This window comes from Salmo salar, chromosome ssa09 (assembly GCF_905237065.1).
Source record: "Salmo salar chromosome ssa09, Ssal_v3.1, whole genome shotgun sequence".
NCBI classification, from domain to species: Eukaryota; Metazoa; Chordata; class Actinopteri; order Salmoniformes; family Salmonidae; genus Salmo; species Salmo salar.
The window spans coordinates 65396592-65419327 of NC_059450.1; the positions used below are offsets into that span (position 1 = coordinate 65396592).

The 22736-nt window shown below is 41.0% G+C and overlaps 1 protein-coding gene across 3 annotated transcripts in view; it reads right to left on the reverse strand.

The window, feature by feature from the left end:
- Positions 1 to 22420, reverse strand: part of ankrd50 (ankyrin repeat domain 50) — a 53133-nt gene extending 30713 nt beyond the window's left edge. The window contains exons 1-2 of one of the 3 annotated variants that reach the window (XM_014212031.2): positions 22159 to 22420; positions 20164 to 21241 (exon numbers count right to left, since the gene is read on the reverse strand). In XM_014212031.2, the coding sequence (XP_014067506.1) occupies positions 20164 to 20666 (503 nt within the window). In that variant the 5' untranslated portion in view covers positions 20667 to 21241; positions 22159 to 22420. Of the gene's footprint in view, positions 1 to 20163; positions 21262 to 22158 lie in introns of all 3 variants that reach the window. The other 2 variants (XM_014212032.2, XM_014212029.2) reach the window with 2 other exon arrangements.
- Between the last annotated feature and the right edge of the window lie 316 nt (positions 22421 to 22736).

Below are 22736 nucleotides of genomic sequence, written 5' to 3' on the forward strand. Positions count from 1 at the left end.
ACCCGGAAATAATAAATCAAACGCCCTACTAAATAAACCACCACCCCGAACCACATAAAACAAATACCCTCTGCCATGTCCTAACCAAACTACAATAACAAATAACCCTTATACTGGTCAGGACGTGACACGCTGCCGATTAATTGGACGATTTTTTTATTTATTTGTAATAATGACAATTACAACAATACTGAATGAACACTTATTTTAACTTAATATAATACATCAATAAAATCAATTTAGCCTCAAATAAATAATGAAACATGTTCAATTTGGTTTAAATAATGCAAAAACAAAGTGTTGGAGAAGAAAGTAAAAGTGCAATATGTGCCATGTAAGAAAGCTGACGTTTAAGTGCCTTGCTCAAAACATGAGAACATATGAAAGCTGGTGGTTCCTTTTAACATGAGTCTTCAATATTCCCAGGTAAGAAGTTTTAGGTTGTAGTTATTATAGGAATTATAGGACTATTTCTCTCTATACGATTTGTATTTCATATACCTTTGACTATTGGATGTTTTTATAGGCACTTTAGTATTGCCAGTGTAACAGTATAGCTTCCGTCCCTCTCCTCGCTCCTACCTGGGCTCGAACCAGGAACACATCGACAACAGCCACCCTCGAAGCAGCGTTACCCATGTAGAGCAAGGGGAACAACTACTCCAAGTCTCAGAGCGAGTGACGTTTGAAATGCTATTAGCGCGCACCCGCTAACTAGCTAGCCATTTCACATTGGTTACACCAGCCTAATCTTGGGAGTTGACAGGCTTGAAGTCATAAACAGCGCAATGCATTGCGAAGCGCTGCTGGCAAAATGCACGAAAGTGCTGTTTGAATGAATGCTTACGAGCCTGCTGGTGTCTACCACCGCTCAGTCAGACTGCTCTATCAAATCATAGACTTAATTATAATATAATAAACACACAGAAATACGAGCCATAGGTCATTAATATGGTCGAATCCGGAAACTATCATCTCGAAAACAAAACATTCATTTTTTTCAGTGAAATAAGGAACCGTTCTGTATTATATCTAACGGGTGGCATCCCTAAGTCTAAATATTCCTGTTACATTGCACAACCTTCAATGATATGTCATAATTACGTAAAATTCTGGCAAATTAGTTCGAAACGAGCCAGGCAATGAACGCAAGAGCAGTGACACAATTTCATGTTAGCAGGCAATATTAACTAAATATGCAGGTTTAAAAATACACTGCTCAAAAAAATAAAGGGAACACTTAAACAACACAATGTAACTCCAAGTCAATCACACTTCTGTGAAATCAAACTGTCCACTTAGGAAGCAACACTGATTGACAATAAATTTCACATGCTGTTGTGCAAATGGAATAGACAACAGGTGGAAATTATAGGCAATTAGCAAGACACCCCCAATAAAGGAGTGGTTCTGCAGGTGGTGACCACAGACCACTTCTCAGTTCCTATGCTTCCTGGCTGATGTTTTGGTCACTTTTGAAAGTTGGCGGTGCTTTCACTCTAGTGGTAGCATGAGACGGAGTCTACAACCCACACAAGTGGCCCAGGTAGTGCAGCTCATCCAGGATGGCACATCAATGCGAGCTGTGGTAAGAAGGTTTGCTGTGTCTGTCAGCGTAGTGTCCAGAGCATGGAGGCGCTACCAGGAGACAGGCCAGTACATCAGGAGACGTGGAGGAGGCCGTAGGAGGGCAACAACCCAGGAGCAGGACCGCTACCTCCGCCTTTGTGCAAGGAGGAGCAGGAGGAGCACTGCCAGAGCCCTGCAAAATGACCTCCAGCAGGCCACAAATGTGCATGTGTCTGCTCAAACGGTCAGAAACAGACTCCATGAGGGTGGTATGAGGGCCCGACGTCCACAGGTGGGGGTTGTGCTTACAGCCCAACACCGTGCAGGACGTTTGGCATTTGCCAGAGAACACCAAGATTGGCAAATTCGCCACTGGCGTCCTATGCTCTTCACAGATGAAAGCAGGTTCACACTGAGCACATGTGACAGACGTGACAGAGTCTGGAGACGCCGTGGAGAACGTTCTGCTGCCTGCAACATCCTCCAGCATGACCGGTTTGGCGGTGGGTCAGTCATGGTGTGGGGTGGCATTTCTTTGGGGGGCCGCACAGCCCTCCATGTGCTCGCCAGAGGTAGCCTGACTGCCATTAGGTACCGAGATGAGATCCTCAGACCCCTTGTGAGACCATATGCTGGTGCGGTTGGCCCTGGGTTCCTCCTAATGCAAGACAATGCTAGACCTCATGTGGCTGGAGTGTCAGCAGTTCCTGCAAGAGGAAGGCATTGATGCTATGGACTGGCCCGCCCGTTCCCCAGACCTGAATCCAATTAAGCACATCTGGGACATCATGTCTCGCTCCATCCACCAACGCCACGTTGCACCACAGACTGTCCAGGAGTTGGCGGATGCTTTAGTCCAGGTCTGGGAGGAGATCCCTCAGGAGACCATCCACCACCTCATCAGGAGCATGCTCAGGCATTGTAGAGAGGTCATACAGGCACGTGGAGGCCACACACACTACTGAGCCTCATTTTGACATGTTTTAAGGACATTACATCAAAGTTGGATCAGCCTGTAGTGTGGTTTTCCACTTTAATTTTGAGTGTGACTCCAAATCCAGACCTCCATGGGTTGATAAATTGGATTTCCATTGATTATTTTTGTGTGATTTTGTTGTCAGCACATTCAACTATGTAAAGTAAAAAGTATTTAATAAGATTATTTCATTCATTCAGATCTAGGATGTGTTATTTTAGTGTTCCCTTAATTTTTTGGAGCAGTGTATATATATATATATATATCTATCGGCAAATCGGTGGCCAAAAATACCGATTACCGATTGTTATGAAAACTTGAAATCGGCCCTAATTAATCGGCCATTCCGATTAATCGGCCGACCTCTAATATTTACACATGTTAAGTTTGCTGAAAATAAACGCATTTGACAGTGAGAGGACGTTTTCTTTTTTGCTGACTTTACATCTAAAGCTGGGCGGACACTACTTGTTTTTAGCCCGATCTATGGGCTCCCGATCACATTCCGGCGCATTTTTGCAAATCATAGGAAATCAGAGCAAACCCAGCATAAAAAGTAACGCAGCAGCCAGTAAAGTGTGAGCACATACCCAATTTGCGAATGATGGCTGTCACGGGCTCCCGGGCACTCAACAGTCACTTACGGCGTTCCGATAATTTTCAAACATATTGAATACTGTATATTCGGCCTCAAATCAGCCATTATCACCAAGTGTGAGCAGTGCTCAGAGCAGGTGTGAGGCATGTCCCATCGTCAGCCATTCAGTCACTCAGAACTATAAAGGTTCTGAGTGACTGAATGGTGTCAATGTAAATGTGAGAGGTTCTCCAATCGGTAGGCCCAGTAGAACTGGCAAAAATGGTGCAGTGTATTTTAGCCTTTCGCATTAACTTGATTCAAGGTGCAAACAGCAAATTAGTTGGCTTACGGACAAAAAGCGGCATCTGGTAATGGATGTTGCAAAATAAAACAAAAATGTTCAGGCTTCCTAGAAAATGTAGTCTAGAGCTGTCTTATAAACAGTGCTCAATAGACAGCTCAGTTAATGCTAGATAGAGACAGAAGTGGCTAGCGTATACAATTAAATAACCTGCACAAAAGCAACTTATTTTGTACTTTGGACCAAGAAAACAAAACACGAGTTCAATTTGGCATAAACCGAAAATGTATTTAAATGGCTTAAAAGCAGAAAAAGTACACAATTTAAGATAGTTGAATGAACAAAAACAGGTTTAAGCCCTACACTAACCCCTGAACGCCCAGACAAGGTGTGCATTCCCCGGGTCAGATGGACAGTTATTCAACACTGTCAGTGGGATCTGAAATTTCATCCCTTCCAACTCCACGACCCCCTACGCCTTCTTCTATACCCCTGTTAAATTTGACTCTGGGACACGCTACACAGTACCCACATGCTAGATGTCTGACGAAGTCTGATGACGCAGACTGTCGGGAAAATGAGATGGTCTCCTGTATTTCACCCTGATGATGAAACACAAGAAAACATAGTGAGCCAGACAAAGCATAAGTAACTCCCCCTCCCATTCACTCTGGTCAGAACGAGACAGAAGAAGAAGGCTGATATGCTGCACGGCGTTGCAGGATTGACGTCCTCTGAGAGCACAGAAGATCAACCGCAGCGGGGGCTTTCATTTCACATCACTTAGCGACCTCCTAACGTGCGCAGGCAACAGCTCAGTTAACGTTTAACCCGTTCGTCATGCAAACACGCAAAGGGGATCTGATGCACATGTTTGGGCTTTTTAGTGCGATAACACCACCCTCCCATACCCACTGCCCCTGTATGCCAAGTCAAAGCGACGAGGACAGAGAGGCTGGCTCCAGAATGCTGAGTCATCGCGGCATCCTTTAAAAAGTGGCCTAATCTGCATTGAGTTTTTCTGCCGCCGAGTAACGCAAGAGGGGTGCGCAGCCTTTCATCTTCAATTAGCATCCTCTTTTTTCGCTCCAACTGCCGCTCTGCAATACCCAACGCCACTAGCAATTACTAATTGAAATGACTACAATAAGAGTAAATGTACTGGTACAACTTTACAATAAGTGTCCCTTATAATAATGTATTTCCATGGTGTGCAGGTACAGTGTTATCCTAGTGAAGGTAAACATTGTTTCATGGTACTTACCACTGTTGCACCTGTGGAATGCACAAATTCAAGAATTTGCCAATAAACTCAGAGTTGAGATGCATTTTTAGGATATATGATCATGACACAGGTTTGTGAGGTTAGGACAACCATGTGTGACTCACCACCTGGATTCGGTCTTATATAGCAAAATTTGAAATTGTGTTTTTTACATTGGATAAAAGTAGAGACTCAGAGCTACAAAATGGTGTATCATACACTGCATTTTTGAGGAACAATGGGAAAGTAATTCTGCTTTGAAAGTTGATAAACTTGTAAACTCACTTTTGAGAAAATGGCCTTTGAATGTTTTGGTATCTAGTGAAGAGCTCTTCTTTATCTACAACTATTCAGCATCGTTTACACCCTCTTAAGCTTTAGCCCCACCCATCTCGTTTTGCTCTCGGAGCGTTCAGAGCGCACACTTGGCGCTCAAGCCAATGATTTGTTAACCTGTTTAGGATAGGGGGCAGTATTTTCACGGCCGGATAAAAAACGTACCCGATTTAATCTGGTTATTACTCCTGCCCAGAAACTAGAATATGCATATAATTGTTTGATTTGGATAGAAAATACCCTAAAGTTTCTAAAACTGTTTGAATGGTGTCTATGACTATAACAGAACTCATATGGCAGGCCAAAACCTGAGAAGATTGCAACAGGAAGTGCCCTCTCTGACCATTTCTTGGCCTTCTATAGCCTCTTTATGGAAAATAGAGGATCTCTGCTGTAACGTGACATTTTCTAAGGCTCCCATAGGCTCTCAGAAGGCGCCAGAACGGGGAATGATGACTCTGCAGTCCCTGGCTGAAAAACAGTAGCGCATTTGGATAGTGGTCGATCTGAGAACAATGAAACGGGTGCGCGCGTGCACGTGAAGAGTCCATTTTACATTTTCAGTCTTTGAACGAAAACAACGTCACCCGGTCGGAATATTATCGCTATTTTACGAGAAAAATCGCATAAAAATTGATTTTAAACAGCGTTTGACATGCTTCGAGGTACGGTAATGGAATATTTGGAATTTTTTTGTCACGATATGCGCCGGCGCGTCACCCTTCGGATAGTGTCTTGAACGCAAGAACAAACGCAGCTATTTGGATATAACTATGGATTTTTTGGAACCAAACCAACATTTGTTGTTGAAGTAGAAGTCCTGGGAGTGCATTCTGACGAAGAACAGCAAAGGTAATCCAATTTTTCTTATAGTAAATCTGAGTTTGGTGAGTGCCAAACTTGGTGGGTGTCAAAATAGCTAGCCATGATGGCCGGGCTATCTACTCAGAATATTGCAAAATGTGCTTTCACCGAAAAGCTATTTTAAAATCGGACATAGCGATTGCATAAAGGAGTTCTGTATCTATAATTCTTAAAATAATTGTTATGTTTTTTGTGAACGTTTATCGTGAGTAATTTAGTAAATTCACCTGAAGTTTCGGTGGGTATGCTAGTTCTGAACGTCACATGCTAATGTAAAAAGCTGGTTTTTGATATAAATGTGAACTTGATTGAACAAAATATGCATGTATTGTATAACATAATGTCCTAGGAGTGTCATCTGATGAAGATCATCAAAGGTTAGGGCTGCATTTAGCTGTGGTTTTGGTTTTTGTGACATTATATGCTAGCTTGAAAAATGGGTGTCTAGATTATGTCAGGAGAGTACCCAGCCAGAAATAATCAATGTTTTGCTTTCGTTGTAAAGCATTTTTGAAATCGGACAATGTGGTTAGATAAAGGAGAGTCTTGTCTTTAAAATGGTGTAAAATAGTCATATGTTTGAAAAATTGAAGTTTGGGGATTTTTGAGGAGTTTGTAATTCGCGCCACGCCCTATCATTGGATATTGGAGCGGTGTTCCGCTAGCGGAACATCTAGATGTAAGAACATGAAAACAGCTAGCTAGCCAGGTAAACAATGAACCTAGCTAGGTAAACAAAGTGTAAGATCACACACATCACGTAACGTTCGCTAACGAGCCAGCCAGCTAACGTTAGCTAGTTAAGGGCTTGTAAGTAAGCATTTCACAGTAAGGTCTACACCTGTTGTATTCCGCGCATGTGACAAATAACACAATACATTTAAAAAAAGACGAGTTCGACATGATTACCAACACAGACTGACCAGCTCAAATAAACAGATGCATTCTACATGGTAGACCAAATCGAACTCCTCTCTCGGCATGTCCAGCCCACTCATTATCTCAGCCAATCATGGCTATGGGGAAAGTTGCTGTCTTTTTCTGTGGCTTAACCAACAAGGCTGGTAATTTAACAATTTTATTTGTATTTACAGATGGCATACAAGGTTGTTATTAAGGCATATTTTTATTTTATTTTACCTTTATTTAACTAGGCAAGTCAGTTTAAGAACAAATTCTTATTTTCAATGATGGCCTAGGAACAGTGGGATAACTGCCTTGTTCAGGGGTAGCAGGCATTATAGAAAAATAACAAAGGTTTTACAAACAATCTCTCAAGCACAAGCCCACGTGCTACTGAGTAGTCAGCATTGATTTATTTGCTTACTTTTATGAATACATCTTCCTGTCCAACACTTTTTTAGATGTTGAAATCAAGTGGCCTACCTGGTGAAGAAGATGCTTATTTCTCAATATGAGATTGTGTTGCCAATTGCGTCTTTCTATGCTCATTACACATTTAAAAAACAAAGACTAGACAGCTAACACTAACAGTCTGTGGCAAACATCCTGCCAGCGGTACGTGATACCGCAATGTCGTGCGTCACCAGTAGAGGTCGACCGTTTAATCGGAATGGCCGATTAATTAGGGCCGATTTCAAGTACACCTTTATTTAACTAGGCAAGTCAGTTAAGAACACATTCTTATTTTCAATGACGGCCTAGGAACGGTGGGTTAACTGCCTTGTTCAGGGGCAGTGCGACAGATTTTTACCTTGTCAGCTCGGGGATTCAATCTTGCAACCTTACAGTTAACTAGTCCAACGCTCTAACCACCTGCTTTACATTGCACTCCACGAGGAGCCTGCCTGTTACGCAAATGCAGTAAGAAGCCAAGGTAAGTTGCTAGCTAGCATTAAACTTATCTTATAAAAAACAATCAATCAATCAATCATAATCACTAGTTAACTACACATGGTTGATGATATTCCTAGTTTATCTAGCCTGTCCTGCGTTGCATATAATCGATGCGGTGCGCATTCGCGAAAAAGGACTGTCATTGCTCCAACGTGTACCTAACCATAAACATCAATGTCTTTCTTAAAATCAATACACAAGTATATATTTTTAAACCTGCATATTTAGCTAAAAGAAATCCAGGTTAGCAGGCAATATTAACCAGGTGAAATTGTGTCACTTCTCTTGCGTTCATTGCACGCAGAGTCAGGGTATATGCAACAGTTTGGGCCGCCTGGCTCGTTGCGAACTAATTTGCCAGAATTGTACGTAATTATGACATAACATAGACTTAGGGATGCCACCCGTTAGATAAAATACGTAACGGTTCCGTATTTCACTGAAAGAAAAAAACTTTTTGTTTTCAAGATCATAGTTTCCAGATTCGACCAAGGCTCGTATTTCTGTGTGTTTATTATATTATAATTAAGTCTATGATTTGATAGAGCAGTCTGACTGAGCGGTGGTAGGCACCAGCATGCTCGTAAGCATTCATTCAAACAGCACTTTCGTGCGTTTTGCCAGCAGCTCTTCGCAATGTTTCAAGCATTGCGCTGTTTATGACTTCAAGCCTATCAACTCCCGAGATTAGGCTGGTGTAACCGATGTGAAATGGCTAGCTAGTTAGCGGGTTGCGCGCTAATAGCGTTTCAAATGTCACTCGCTCTGAGACTTGGAGTAGTTGTTCCCCTTGCTCTGCATGGGTAACGCTGTTTCGAGGGTGGCTGTTGTCGATGTGTTCCTGGTTCGGGCCCAGGTAGGAGCGAGGAGAGGGACGGAAGCTATACTGTTACACTGGCAATACTAAAGTGCCTATAAAAACATCCAATAGTCAAAGGTATATGAAATACAAATCGTATAGCGAGAAATAGTCCTATAATTCCTATAATAACTACAACCTAAAACTTCTTACCTGGGGAATATTGAAGACTCATGTTAAAAGGAACCACCAGCTTTCATATATTCTCATGTTCTGAGCAAGGCACTTAAACGTTAGTTTTCTTACATGGCACATATTGCACTTTTACTTTCTTCTCCAACACTTTGTTTTTGCATTATTTAAACCAAATTGAACATGTTTCATTATTTATTTGAGGCTAAATTGATTTTATTGATGTATTATATTAAGTTAAAATAAGTGTTCATTCAGTATTGTTGTAATTGTCATTATTACAAAAAAAAAAAAAAAAGGCCGATTAATCGGCATCGGCTTTTTTTTGGGTCCTCCAATAATTGGTATCGACGCTGAAAAATCATAATCGGTCGACCTCTAGTCACCAGTGGTGGGAAAAGTACCCAATTGACATACTTGTGTCACATCCTGACCAGTAAAGGGGTTATTTGTTATTGTTGTTTGGTCAGGATGTGGTAGGGGGTGTTTGTTTAGAGTGTTTCGGGGTTTGTTGGGCTATGTTATTATGTAAGAAGGGTGTTTGTTTAGAGTGTGGAGGGGTTTTTGGTCTATGTTCTAGGTTAGTGTTTTTCTATGTTCAGTCTAGTTTTCTACTTATATGTTTAGGGTTTGTTGATTGACCTTCAATTGGAGGCAGCTGTTCCTCTTTGCCTCTGATTGAAGGTCCTGTATAGGGGTGTTTGTGTTATGGGGGTTTGTGGGTAGTTGTCTCCTGTTTTGTGTCTGTGCACCTGACAGGACTGTTTAGTGTCGTTTGTTGTTTTGTATAGATGTTTCTTTTGGTTTTCCTTCTTTTAATAAAAATAAAGAAGATGAGTATACACATTCCCGCTGCGCCTTGGTCCAATCCTTACGACAACCGTGACAACTTGAGTAAAAGTAAAGATACCTTAATAGAAAATGACTCAAGTAAAAGTCACCCATTAAAATACTACTTGAGTAAAAGTTTTAAAGTATTTGGTGTTAAATATACTTAAGTATCAAAAGTCAAAGTATAAATCATTTGGCACATTTACCAACACTCAGACATAATTTACAAACAATACATTTATATTTAGTGAGTCTGCCAGATCAGAGGAAGTAGGGATGACCAGGGATGTTCTTCTGATAAGTGTGTGAATTTGAAAATTGTCCTGTCCTTGTAAGCATTTCAAATGTAATGAGTACTTTTGGGTGTCAGGGAAAATGTACAGAGTAAAAAGTACATCATTTTCTTTAGGAATGTATGGAATAAAAGTTGTCAAATATATAACTAGCAAAGTAAACAGATACCCCAAAAAACTACTTAAGTAGTACTTTAAACAATTTTTACATAAGTACTTTACAATACAGTGCTTGACAGAAACTGAGCATTCATTTTCCATCATGATCATTGATACTCACGTATGTGAGTTGTTGGGAGTTGAGACAAAACAAGCGTATCATTAGAAGGTTAAGTTATCCTCTAATACAGTTAAATAATGCCTGAAAACTGTTGGTCTGATTAAAGAAGAAATAAAACTGGCCTTCTTTAAACTAGTTGAGTATCTGGAGCATCAGCATTTGTGGGTTCAATGACAGGCTCAAAATGGCCAGAAAAAAATTACTTTCTTCTGAAACTCATCAGTCTATTCTTGTTCTGAGAAATGAAGGCTATTCCATGCAAGAAATTGCCAAGAAACTGAAGAACTCTGGTCTTCTAGGCAGAGTTGCAAAGAAAAATCCATATCTCAGACTGGCCAATAAAAAGATTAAGATGGGCAAAAGAGAAGACACTGGACAGAGGAACTCTGCCTAGAAGACCAGCATCCCGGAGTCACCACTTCACTGTTGACGTTGAGACTGGTGTTTTGCGGGTACTATATAATGAAGCTACCAGTTGAGGACTTGTGTGGCGTCTGTTACTCAAACTAGACACTCTAATGTACTTGTCCTCTTGCTCAGTTGTGCTCTGGGGCCTCCCACTCCTCTTTCTATTCTGGTTAGAGCCAGTTTGCGCTGTTCTGTGAAGGGAGTAGTACACAGCATTGTGCGATATGGCCAAAATCTCATATCCCGATATAGGTCATTTCATATCCTGAAACAATACATATCACGATATAGCACATTTTCTGTCAATTCAATGAATAAATAGTTTATATAAAATGACCACGTGTAAAGGCCTATTTCTCATTACATTTTGAATTATACTCAACAAATCAAAGGTACTTACTCATATTTGATTATTTCTCCTTTTATTTAGAACCGTTGTGCAAATTTTCAATTAAGCATGTAACAAAATATAAAATACGAATGTATAAAATCAACAAAAAAAAAGGTAAATAGAAAACACTTCAACTATAGTTGCAAACCAAATAAATATAGGCCTAAAATATATATATATATTTTTGGGGGCTTGCCTGTTTTGCATGTTATTTTGACATTAATACGTGTCACATATCAATTTGCATTTGGTACCTTAGGTCGAGTGTTAGCACCAACTCACGAAACCCCCGTTTCTCGACCGTGTAAATTGGGGCCATGTCTTTGTAGATGTAAGTTGTAACGGCAGCTGTTATCTCCTTCCATCTTCCATCTTCCTGATACTTTGCCATATGGTGTGCCGTGGACAAAAGCCTCTTGCAATGTCGAGGGTTTGTTTTGAGCACTCAACTGTACTTTTTTGGGTCTCATCTGTAAACCCTCTCCGTACTGAATTCACATGATTCTAGCGTACAGTTGAAGTCGGAAGTGTACATACACCTTAGCCAAATACATTTAAACTCAGTTTCTCACAATTCCTGACATTTAATCCTAGTAAAAATTCCCTGTCTTAGGTCAGTTAGGATCACCACTTCATTTTAAGAATGTGAAATGTCAGAATAATAGTAGAGAGAATAATTTATTTCAGGTTTTATTTCTTTCATCACATTCCCAGTGGGTCAGAAGTTTACATACACTCAATTAGTATTTGGTAGCATCGCCTTTAAATGGTTTAACTTGGGTAAAGCATTTCGTGTAGCCTTCCACAAGCTTCCCACAATAAGTTGGGTGAATTTTGGCCAATTCTTCCTGACAGAGCTGGTGTAACTCAGTCAGGTTTTTTAGGCCTCCTTGCTCGCACACGCTTTTTTAGTTCTGCCCAAACATTTTCTATGGGATTGAGATCAGGGCTTTGTGATGGCCACTCCAATACCTTGACTTTTTTGTCCTTATGCCATTTTAACACAACTTTGGACGTATGCTTGGGGTCATTGTCCATTTGGAAGACCCAGCTTTAACTTCCTGACTGATGTCTTGAGATGTTGCTTCAATATTTCCACATAATTTTCCATCCTCATGATCCCATCTATTTTGTGAAGTGCACCAGTCCCTCCTGCAGCAAAGCACCCCCACAACATGATGCTGCCACCCCCGTGCTTCACGGGTTGGGATGGCTTTGCAGCCTCCCCCTTATTCCTCCAAACATAACGATGGTCATTATGGCCAAACGAGTCCTATATCAGTTTTGGAGCACTGGCTTCTTCCTTGCTGAGCGGCCTTTCAGGTTATGTCGATATAGGACTCGATTTACTGTGGATATAGATACTTTTGTACCCGTTTCCTCCAGCATCTTCACAAGGTACTTTGCTGTTGTTCTGGGATTGATTTGCACTTTTCGCACCAAAGTACGTTCATCTCTAGGAGACAGAAAGTGTCTCCTTCCTGAGCGGTATGACGGCTGAGTGGTTCCATGGTGTTTATACTTGCGTACTATTTTCTTTTGATTTTCCCATGATGTCAAGCAAAAAGGCACTGAGTTTGAAGGTAGGCCTTGAAATACATCCACAGGTACACCTCCAATTCACTCAAATGAGGTTGATTAGCCTATCAGAAGATTCTAAAGCCATGACATCATTTTCTGGGATCTTCCAAGCTGTTTAACTTCTTATGGCTGGGTGGCAGTATTGAGTAGCTTGGATGAAGAAGGTGCCCAGAGTAAACTGCCTGCTACTCAGGCCCAGAAGCTAAGATATGCGTATTATTAGTATATTTGGATAGAAAACACTCTGAGGTTTCTAAAACGGTTTGAATGATGTGTGTGAGTATAACAGAACTCATATGACAGGCAAAAACCTGAGAAAAAATCCAATCCAGGAAGTGGGAAATCTGAGGTTTGTAGTTTTTCAAGTCTTTGTCTATCCAATATACAGTGTCTGTGGGGTCATATTGCACTCCTTAAGGCTTCCACTAGAGGTCAACAGTCTTTAGAACCTTTTTTGAGGCTTCTATTGTGAAGTGGAGGGGAATAAGAGCTGATTGTATCAGGTGTCTGCCAGATGGGCATGAGCTTCAGCCATGCGCACGCCTGTGAGAGGTAGCCGAGTTGCATTGCATTTCTAAAGACAAAGGAATTCTCCGGTTGAAATCTTATTGAAGATTTATGATAAAAACATCCTAAAGATTGATTCTATACATCGTTTGACATGTTTCTACGAACTGTAATGGAATTCTTTGAGTTTTTCGTCTGGCCTGCGCGTCGTGAATTTGGATTTGTGAACTGAAGGCGCGAACAAAAAGAAGGTATTTGGACATAAAGGATGGACTTTATCGAACAAAACAAACATTTATTGTGGAACTGGGATTCCTGGGAGTGCATTCTGATGAAGATCATCAAAGGTAAGTGAATATTTATAATGCTATTTCTGACTTCTGTTGACTCCAACATGGCGGATATATTTTTGGCTTGTTTTTGTGTCTGAGCGCCGTACTCAGATTATTGCATGGTGTGCTTTTTCGGTAAAGCTTTTTTGAAATCTGACACAGCGGTTGCCTTAAGGAGAAGTTTATCTAAAGTTCCATGCATAACACTTGTATTTTCATCAACATTTATGATGAGTATTTCTGTAAATTGATGTGGCTCTCTGCAAAATCACCGGGGGTTTTGGAGGCAAAACATTACTGAACATAACGCGCCAATGTAAACTGAGATTTTTGGATATAAATATGAACTTTAACGAACAAAACATACATGTATTGTGTAACATGAAGTTCTATGAGTGTCATCTGATGAAGATCAAAGGTTAGTGATTCATTCTATCTCTATTTCTGCTTTTTGTGACTCCTCTCTTTGGCTGGAAAAATGGTTGTGTTTTTCTGTAACTAGGCGCTGACCTAACATAATCGTTTGGTGTGCTTTCGCTGTAAAGCCTTTTTGAAATCGGACACTGTGGTTGGATTAATGAGAAGTTTATCTTTAAAATGTGTAAAATACTTGTATGGTTGAGGAATTTTAATTATGAGATTTCTGTTGTTTGAATTTGGAGCTCTGCACTTTCACTGGCTGTTGTCATATCGATCCCATTAACGGGATTTCAGCCATAATAAGTTAACCTCTCTAGGCTAGGCGGGACGAATTCGTCCCACCTACGTAACAGCCACTGCTATCCTGTGGCGCGATTTTCAAAACCTTAAAAATCCTATTACTTCAATTTCTCAAACATATGACTATTTTACAGCCATTTAAAGACAAGACTCTCGTTAATCTAACCACACTGTCCGATTTCAAAAAGGCTTTACAACGAAAGCAAAACATTAGATTATGTCAGCAGAGTACCAAGCCAGAAATAATCAGACACCCATTTTTCAAGCCAGCATATAATGTCACCAAAACCCAGAAGACAGCTAAATGCAGCACTCACCTTTGATGATCTTCATCAGATGACAACCCTAGGACATTATGTTATACAATACATGCATGTTTTGTTCAATCAAGTTCATATTTATATCAAAAACCAGCTTTTTACATTAGCATGTGACGTTCAGAACTAGCATACCCCCCGCAAACTTCCGGGGAATTCGCTAACATTTTACTAAATTACTCACGATAAAGTTCACAAAAAGCATAACAATTATTTTAAGAATTATAGATAGAGACCTCCTCTATGCACTCGATATGTCCGATTTTAAAATAGCTTTTTGGTGAAAGCACATTTTGCAATATTCTAAGTACATAGCCCAGGCATCACGGGCTCGCTTATTTAGACACCCGGCAAGTTTAGCACTCACCATAATCATATTTACTATTATAAAAGTTTGATTACCTTTTGTTGTCTTCGTCAGAATACACACCCAGGACTGCTACTTCAATAACAAATGTTGGTTTGGTCCAAAATAATCCATCGTTATATCCGAATAGCGGCGTTTTGTTCGTGCGTTCCAGACACTATCCGAAATAGTAAAGAAGTGTCGCGCGCATGGCGCAATTCGTGACAATAAAATTCTAAGTATTCCATTACCGTACTTCAAAGCATGTCAACCGCTGTTTAAAATCAATTTTTACGACATTTTTCTCGTAGAAAAGCGATAATATTCCGACAGGGAATCTCCTTTTCGGCAAACAGAGGAAAAAAATCCCAAAGGCGGGGGCGGTCGGGGTCACGCGCGATAAGCCAGTGTCCCTTGATCGGCCACTTGAGAAAGGCGATAATGTGTTTCAGCCTGGGGCTGGAATGACGACATTCTGTTTTTTCCCGGGCTCTGAGAGCCTATGGAAGACGTGGGAAGTGTCACGTTAGAGCAGAGATCCTTAGTAAATGATAGAGATGGAAAACAAGTTCAAGAAATGGTCAGACAGGCCACTTCCTGTAAAGGAATCTCTCAGGTTTTGACCTGCCATTTGAGTTCTGTTATACTCACAGACACCATTCAAACAGTTTTAGAAAATTTAGGGTGTTTTCTATCCATATGTAATAAGTATATGCATATTCTAGTTACTGGGTAGGAGTGGTAACCAGATTAAATCGGGTATGTTTTTTATCCAGCCGTGTCAATACTGCCCCCTATCCTAAACAGGTTAAAGGCACAGACAACTTAGTGTATGTAAACTTCTGACCCACTGGAATTGTGATACAGTGAATTATAAGTCTGTAAACAATTGTTGGAAAAATGACTTGTGTCATGCACAAAGTAGATGTCCTAACCGACTTGCCAAAACTATAGTTTGTTAACAAGAAATTTGTGGAGTGGTTGAAAAACGAGTTTTAATGACTCCAACCTAAGTGTATATAAACTTCCGACTTCAACTGTAGGTGGTAAAAGAGGTTAGTGGTGTTTGAGCCTGTTGTCGGGACCGGCCTGCGGCATATTTTGCATAGGACGGTTTTCTGGTCCATGTCAGACTTTTCATACCCAAACCACCCCCATGCGACCGAAGTAGCCCCTCTTTTAGGTACGAGCTCCCTGTCTCTGTGCTCTGTGTCACGTTCACTCTCCTCCATGTTTGTTTGTGCTGCAAATTTCCTTCCACACGGCATGTGTAGAAGAATGCAAAGCGTCGTCCAATTGACAAAAAATATTGCCCGTAAAGAGAGTGATTTGCGACACAACGAAATAAACTATAGAGCATAATATGAAACGATAGACGTTTTTCTATCGTCACACGATATATATCGTCATATCGCCCAGCCCTACACAGAGTTGGATGAGATCTTCAGGGTTTTCTAATGATCAATTAGCCTTTTTTAAATTATAAACTTGGATTAGCTAACATATCGTGCCATTGGAACACAGGAGTGATGGTTGCTGATAATGGGCCTCTAATCGCCTATGTAGATATTCCATTAAATATCAGCTGTTTCCAGTTAACTTGTTATGGATAGGGGGCAGTATTTTCACGGCCGGATAAAAAACGTACCCGATTTAATCTGATTATTACTCCTGCCCAGAAACTGGAATATGCATATAATTATTAGCTTTGGATAGAAAACACTCCAAAGTTTCTAAAACTGTTTGAATGGTGTCTGTGAATATAACAGAACTCATTTGGCAGGCCAAAACCTGAGAAGATTCCAAACAGGAAGCGCCCTCTCTGACCATTTTTTGGCCTTCTTGATCATCTCTATCCAAAACTGGGGATCTCTGCTGTAACGTGACATTTTCTAACGCTCCCATAGGCTCTCAGAAGGCGCCAGAACGTTGAATGATGACTTTGCAGGCCATGGCTGAAAAACAGTAGCGCATTTGGTAAGTGGTCGATCTGAGAACAATGAGACTGGTGCGTGCGTGCACGAGACGACTCCATGTTTTCATTTTCAGTCTTTGAACGAAAACAACGACTCCCGGTCGGAATATTAGCGCTTTTTTACGAGAAAAATCGCATAAAAATTTATTTTAAACAGCGTTTGACATGCTTCGAAGTACGGTAATGGAATATTTTGACATTTTTTGTCACGAAACGCGCCGAAACACCCTTCGTTACCCTTCGGATAGTGTCTTGAACGCACAACAAAACGCCGCTATTTGGATATAACTATGGATTATTTGGAACCAAACCAACATTTGTTATTGAAGTAGAAGTCCTGGGAATGCATTCTGACGAAGAACAGCAAAGGTAATCCAATTTTTCTTATAGTAAATCTGAGTTTGGTGAGTACCAAACTTGGTGGGTGTCAAAATAGCTAGCCCGTGATGGCGAGCTATCTACTCAGAATATTGCAAAATGTGCTTTCACCGAAAAGCTATTTTAAAATCAGACACCGCGATTGCATAAAGGAGTTCTGTATCTATAATTCTTTAAATAATTGTTATGTTTTTTGTGAACGTTTATCGTGAGTAATTTAGTAAATTCACCGGAAGTGTTCGGTGGGAATGCTAGTTCTGAACGTCACATGCTAATGTAAAAAGCTGGTTTTTGATATAAATATGAACTTGATTGAACAAAACATGCATGTATTGTATAACATATTGTCCTAGAAGTGTCATCTGATGAAGATCATCAAAGGTTAGTGCTGCATTTAGCTGTGGTTTTGTTTTTTGTGACATTATATGCTAGCTTGAAAAATGGGTGTCTGATTATTTCTGTCTGGGTACTCTGCTGACATAATCTAATGTTTTGCTTTCACTGTAAAGCCTTTTTGAAATCGGACAGTGTGGTTAGATAAAGGAGAGTCTTGTCTTTAAAATGGTGTAAAATAGTCATATGTTTGAAAAATTGAAGTTTTCGGATTTTCGAGGAGTTTGTATTTCGCGCCAGGCCTATCATTGGATATTGGAGCAGGTGTTCCGCTAGCGGAACGTCTAGATGTAAGAGGTTTTAAAATAGTCATTTACAACATTAACAATGTCTACACTGTATTTCTGATCAATTTGATGTTATTTTAATGGACAAAAAATATGTGCTTTTCTTTCAAAAACAAGGACATTTCTAAGTGACCCCAAAAATTTGAACGGTAGTGTATATATTTTGACAAATGAGTCAATTCAATTAAGTGGCTAATGTTCATTTGGAGGAAAATAGAAATGTAATGTTTGGAAAAACTTCCTTCAACTTTCTTAGCAAAAGGATCATAAAGGAAAAAACATTGACACACTGAGTGAACAAAATACTGCCAAGAAACTCAAACCTGGTTATCAGATTCAAGCCATGATCACTTTCCAAGGTTCCTTTGCTCCCACATACAGATTTGCCTGGCAGTTATTCAAACTACTGCACGCTCATTTAAAAATCCCCCTTACAAACAAACCCCAAAAGCTCTCACCTAAACAAAAAAGAACCTGCCCTTTCAGCACATTTCCTAGTGCCTTGAGCTTTTAGAGTGCCCACATGACTGAGTTTATTCCACCTATTTATTTGTGCTCTTTTGTCCTGAGGAAAAAAGCTAGACATACCGCAGGGAGACTATTTGATCGTTTTAAACGACAAGGTCAAATTAATTCCACTGTTAGTCCTCTAGTCAAAACAAAGTAGCGGCCATTGCTAGAGGGAAAGCATGTTGCAATTAGATGGCATGAGTAAATTTGTGAGATTCCTTTGTATATTATCAAGTTTGAGCAGTTTTGTTGGTTATCAACAGTCCTATACGGTGCTTGAATTCCCCACCACCCACCTTCCTCCCAGGTTTTCACACTTTGTTGTTGTTTCTATCAAGATTAAGATTAAAGGTGTATATAACAATAGCACACAATGGTGAATGGAGAGGATGGCAGAGCATAGGATGGAAACCAGGTTGAACCATGTTTAATGTATTGACACAACCAGTGATTACGATCAACAAACATGCTTGTTTGGCCAAGGAATTTGACCGACCCCTCTGGCACTCACATGCTGGTAAGGTTTTAAAACCGAGTCTGAGGTCAAGGCTCCGCCAGTCTTGTTTACCAGGAGCCTAACCTTTACAAATGAACACACACTATTATTCATTCTTGAGCAACAATATAGCCTAGTTTTTGGAACATGTTTACCTGAGATGAGATTCCATTTCTAAAGTAAATTAGGGGAACCCTAAGTTTGGAAAAAGAATACACTTTTATAATCCTCCATTGCTTGCTTTGCCTATTGAACATGTCAGAACACAAAGATAGAGCGGTGGATATGGGCTGTGATACACTTCCCAACTTTCTGCAACCTGATAGGATCTAGTATTTGTGTACAACAGAGCCCAAGATTCTTTTACACCAGAGATGGTGATAAGACATTCTCCAGAGTGCATATTTACTCCACAAACAAAAGGCTGTAATCTTCGTTGGATAAGAATTCTGTCTGTTGTCCACAGAGTCTGAACCAAACCTCAAGCGGTAAAGAATGCACTTGTTTAGGCCAGGCTGGGATGTTGATGCTGTCTGTGAGAAGCTTTCCATTCCCTTGACACTGACCAGAACTGGACCTCTGTCTGTCCACTGGTTGTTTATGTCCCCCATGTTAACCTGCCTTTATCTCAAATTTCACAGTCAAGTCCCAGGCATCAATAGTGGCCTTATTACTATAATAACTGACACAGGGCTACTTCCTCAGCTTCTTTTGGGAAAGATGTAAAAGACCAGGGAAATCAATGAGTCCATTGGCCATTTAAAAATGATTTACCTTTCTGAACGTTTGACCCACTTTCCCAGTGTGTGATGTAGAGATGGTGCAATAAGCATCACCAGATGGCCAGACAAGAGGCATGTGTGTTCAACACTGCATTCCATCCCATGTGTGTATAGTATAGACTGGTTGACCCATCGTGCTGACAAGTCGTGCAAGTAGCATACACACAAGGCAGTTCCTTTAAAAATATAGGTTCAAACCCCTTTTAAAGCCCCAGTCTTACAGAGAGAAAAGTCTGTGTGGATCACATTATATGACCAAGCTTGATCCTGTACGGTACTTTGTTTCACATGTGCAGCCCACATATTCATATAGGGCAGTCCGTCACACACTTCCAAGCAGTACGTTCTTCCCTCCAGCCAACTGAGCCTGGGTGCCACTTAAAATAACTGACCTTTTTCTCAACTAAGGGCTAGCGGGGACAATCCCACAGCATGCCACAGAACGGGAAAACAACAACACAAACACTATGTCAATGGGTAGGGGGACAGAGGACTGCTGGGATAGGGTTAAGGGAAGTGTGTGAGCAGTAAAAGTGGGAGGGGTGGGGTAAGGACAGGGGGGTGAAGGGAAGGGGGTGGGGCAGCAGTCTTCACCTACCTCTTGAAAGCCTCAGTGGGGTTTCTCTCACACTCCCCGGGCTGCAGGACGCTCTGCACCGCTGGATCGCGCACCTTCTCCTCGTAACCCGGCAACAGGCCGCTCCGGCAAATCTGGGCCACCAGACCTCGGATGAAGCCGCCCAGGCAGAGTGTGTCCGAGTCGTCCGCCCGGCAGAAATGGAAGGCCAGACTCTGCTGCTGCAGCCCCCGATGAGTGCCCTGGGCTGAAGAGGGCCACAGGAGCTCCGTGCACAGGGCCGTCTTCCCACTCCCAGGCCCCCCCACCAGCAACACCCCCCAGGCGGTGGCCTTCCCAGAGCCTGCTGCGGAGCTGCCGCAGGGGTTAGATGCGCCCGTGCCAGAGGCACCGGCCTGCTTGCTGGGAGTGCTGGTCAAACCACTCAGGCCATTAGTCTTTTCCTGGAGACAGTGCTGGATCTTGTGGAAGACCCACTCCCTGCAGTAAAAGCGCTTCCCCTGCAGCAAACTGGTTTGGGCCATTTTGAGATACTGCTGTTCTGGCTTTTCCTCATAGGGCTTTCCTTGCCCTCACATTTTCAACCCAGAGTAGGCCAGCTGTAAATTTGAGTATCCATTTTTTTGCCTCCACATGTGCCTTTTCAAGTTGATCGCAGCTGTCCTTAGTGTTGTGATAAAGCCAGTGTGCAACTGAAGCTCCCTTCTGAGAAAACAGAATGGCTGTGGGCAAGAAAAGCAGTGTTTGGGACGTCGCTGAATATCTGGGGCAAAAAAAGAGTCACAATTGAGGCTTGTACTGTACATTTTCCACTAACTTCTTCCATGGCTTTCTCATTGGCTGGACTGAATGCTCAGTGTTATTCCAGGTTTGTTGCTTTAACATGGTGTTGTGCATGACAGGGCACAGTGCTTTGAGTGCATCCACTATCAAACTCAACCAATGCTTGATAAAATTAGCCCTGAGAGTCAGTGATTTGTTTCCCTTAATACATTTCATAGGGAAACTGGAGCGGGTATATAGTTTCCATTACATTAACATTTGAGAGTGCCAGAGTTGTGTTGGTCTCTCCAATAACATTGATTGCCTGGTCACTTTCCTGGAATAAACAGAAGCTTGCTGTAAAAAAAAAATCAGATTACAGATTCATCTGTTATCTAGCCTATACAATTACACAGTTCACTCTCATTGTAAAAATGCATAGCTTTGCAGAATGGGGGAGCGTGTTTATAACACAGTAACTAACAAGACATTGTCGATGGTCCACACTCTTGGATTCTTGTCAAGGTTTCATTCAGTATCTCTAACCTACTCACTGATCTCCCGTCCTTCCTAGGTGGCTTTAAATCGCAAACATTTCACATCCGGGGAAAAACTCCAAATGAGAGGACCCCCTTTATCTGCATACAGCGACATTAATGCTCCCTATCCCACGATGCAATAATGACAAAAATAAATAGCTTAGAAGTGTAGTTTCTTGTCAGATCGGCAATACAGTGAGTGTAATATGGATATCAATTTAAAACACGTGTATTATGTCTGGTAAATGTTATTCACCTTTCTCCTGTTTTCTAGGCGCCCACCTCATCGCGTAACCAATAGCCTGCTACAGCGCTCTCATTTTGGAAATACATGACAAAGAGGCAGTTTTAAACTCATAAAAGAAATGCAACCGCAAGCAAAAGCCTACAAATATGTATTAGGGGTAAACTGTCATAGGTATCGATGAAAAGTGGGCCAAACGACTGGTCGGGCTACGCCGTCTTTTGTATGACAAAAAAACCTCACCCATTTCAAATGAAATAGAATTTAAGACCTTTAGTCAGTCTAAAAACCTACACTATCTAAAAAATAATGGCAATCCTACAAACAAAGAATAGGTCAATGACCTGAATGCGGTCCTTAATCTTGTAAAATACAATGTAAAAAGTGGTTTTTAACTTCAAGCAAATGTGGAACGTTTGCCCATTTTTCAATGTTACAGTTTCAAATACCGTATAGCCTACGGCTTCTCACCTCTTGCTGAATCCCCCTTTTCATTTGGTTGCTGTGTCCGTGGTTAAACCATTTGTCTCTCTAACCAAATGCTATGCTTTAAAAGCAATGTTTGATTGGCTTAATCTATTTCTAAACCCAATCTTCGATTTTTTTCCATCAGCGTCTTTGCATTTCTCTTTCTTTCAGCAGCCGCGGCTCCTCCTGCTATCCAACACAGCGCTGCAGCCTACTATACTTAACCAGTGTCTCAGCCTCCAAACATTCTAATATTCTATCTCCTTGCATTCAGAGCACACACGCAGGATGGACGCAAAGTCTGATGGGAATTAGAGTTTTATAGGTAACAAAGCCGCCATTAAAAGGGCCTTAAAATAATAAACACATTGACTTTCTGCGTTATAGGACATTAATAACGAGTGTAAAGTTTGGAGTTGAAACCATCGCAGCAGTTTTTCTCTTTATTTACATAGATGTTTAACAATGCTAAATTAATGTTATTACAACAATGTTGCATAGAGTAAAAAGTGTTTCAGACATTTCCACACACCTTATAATCACTGATGAAGGTTGACCATTGAACTAAAGGCAAAAAAGAA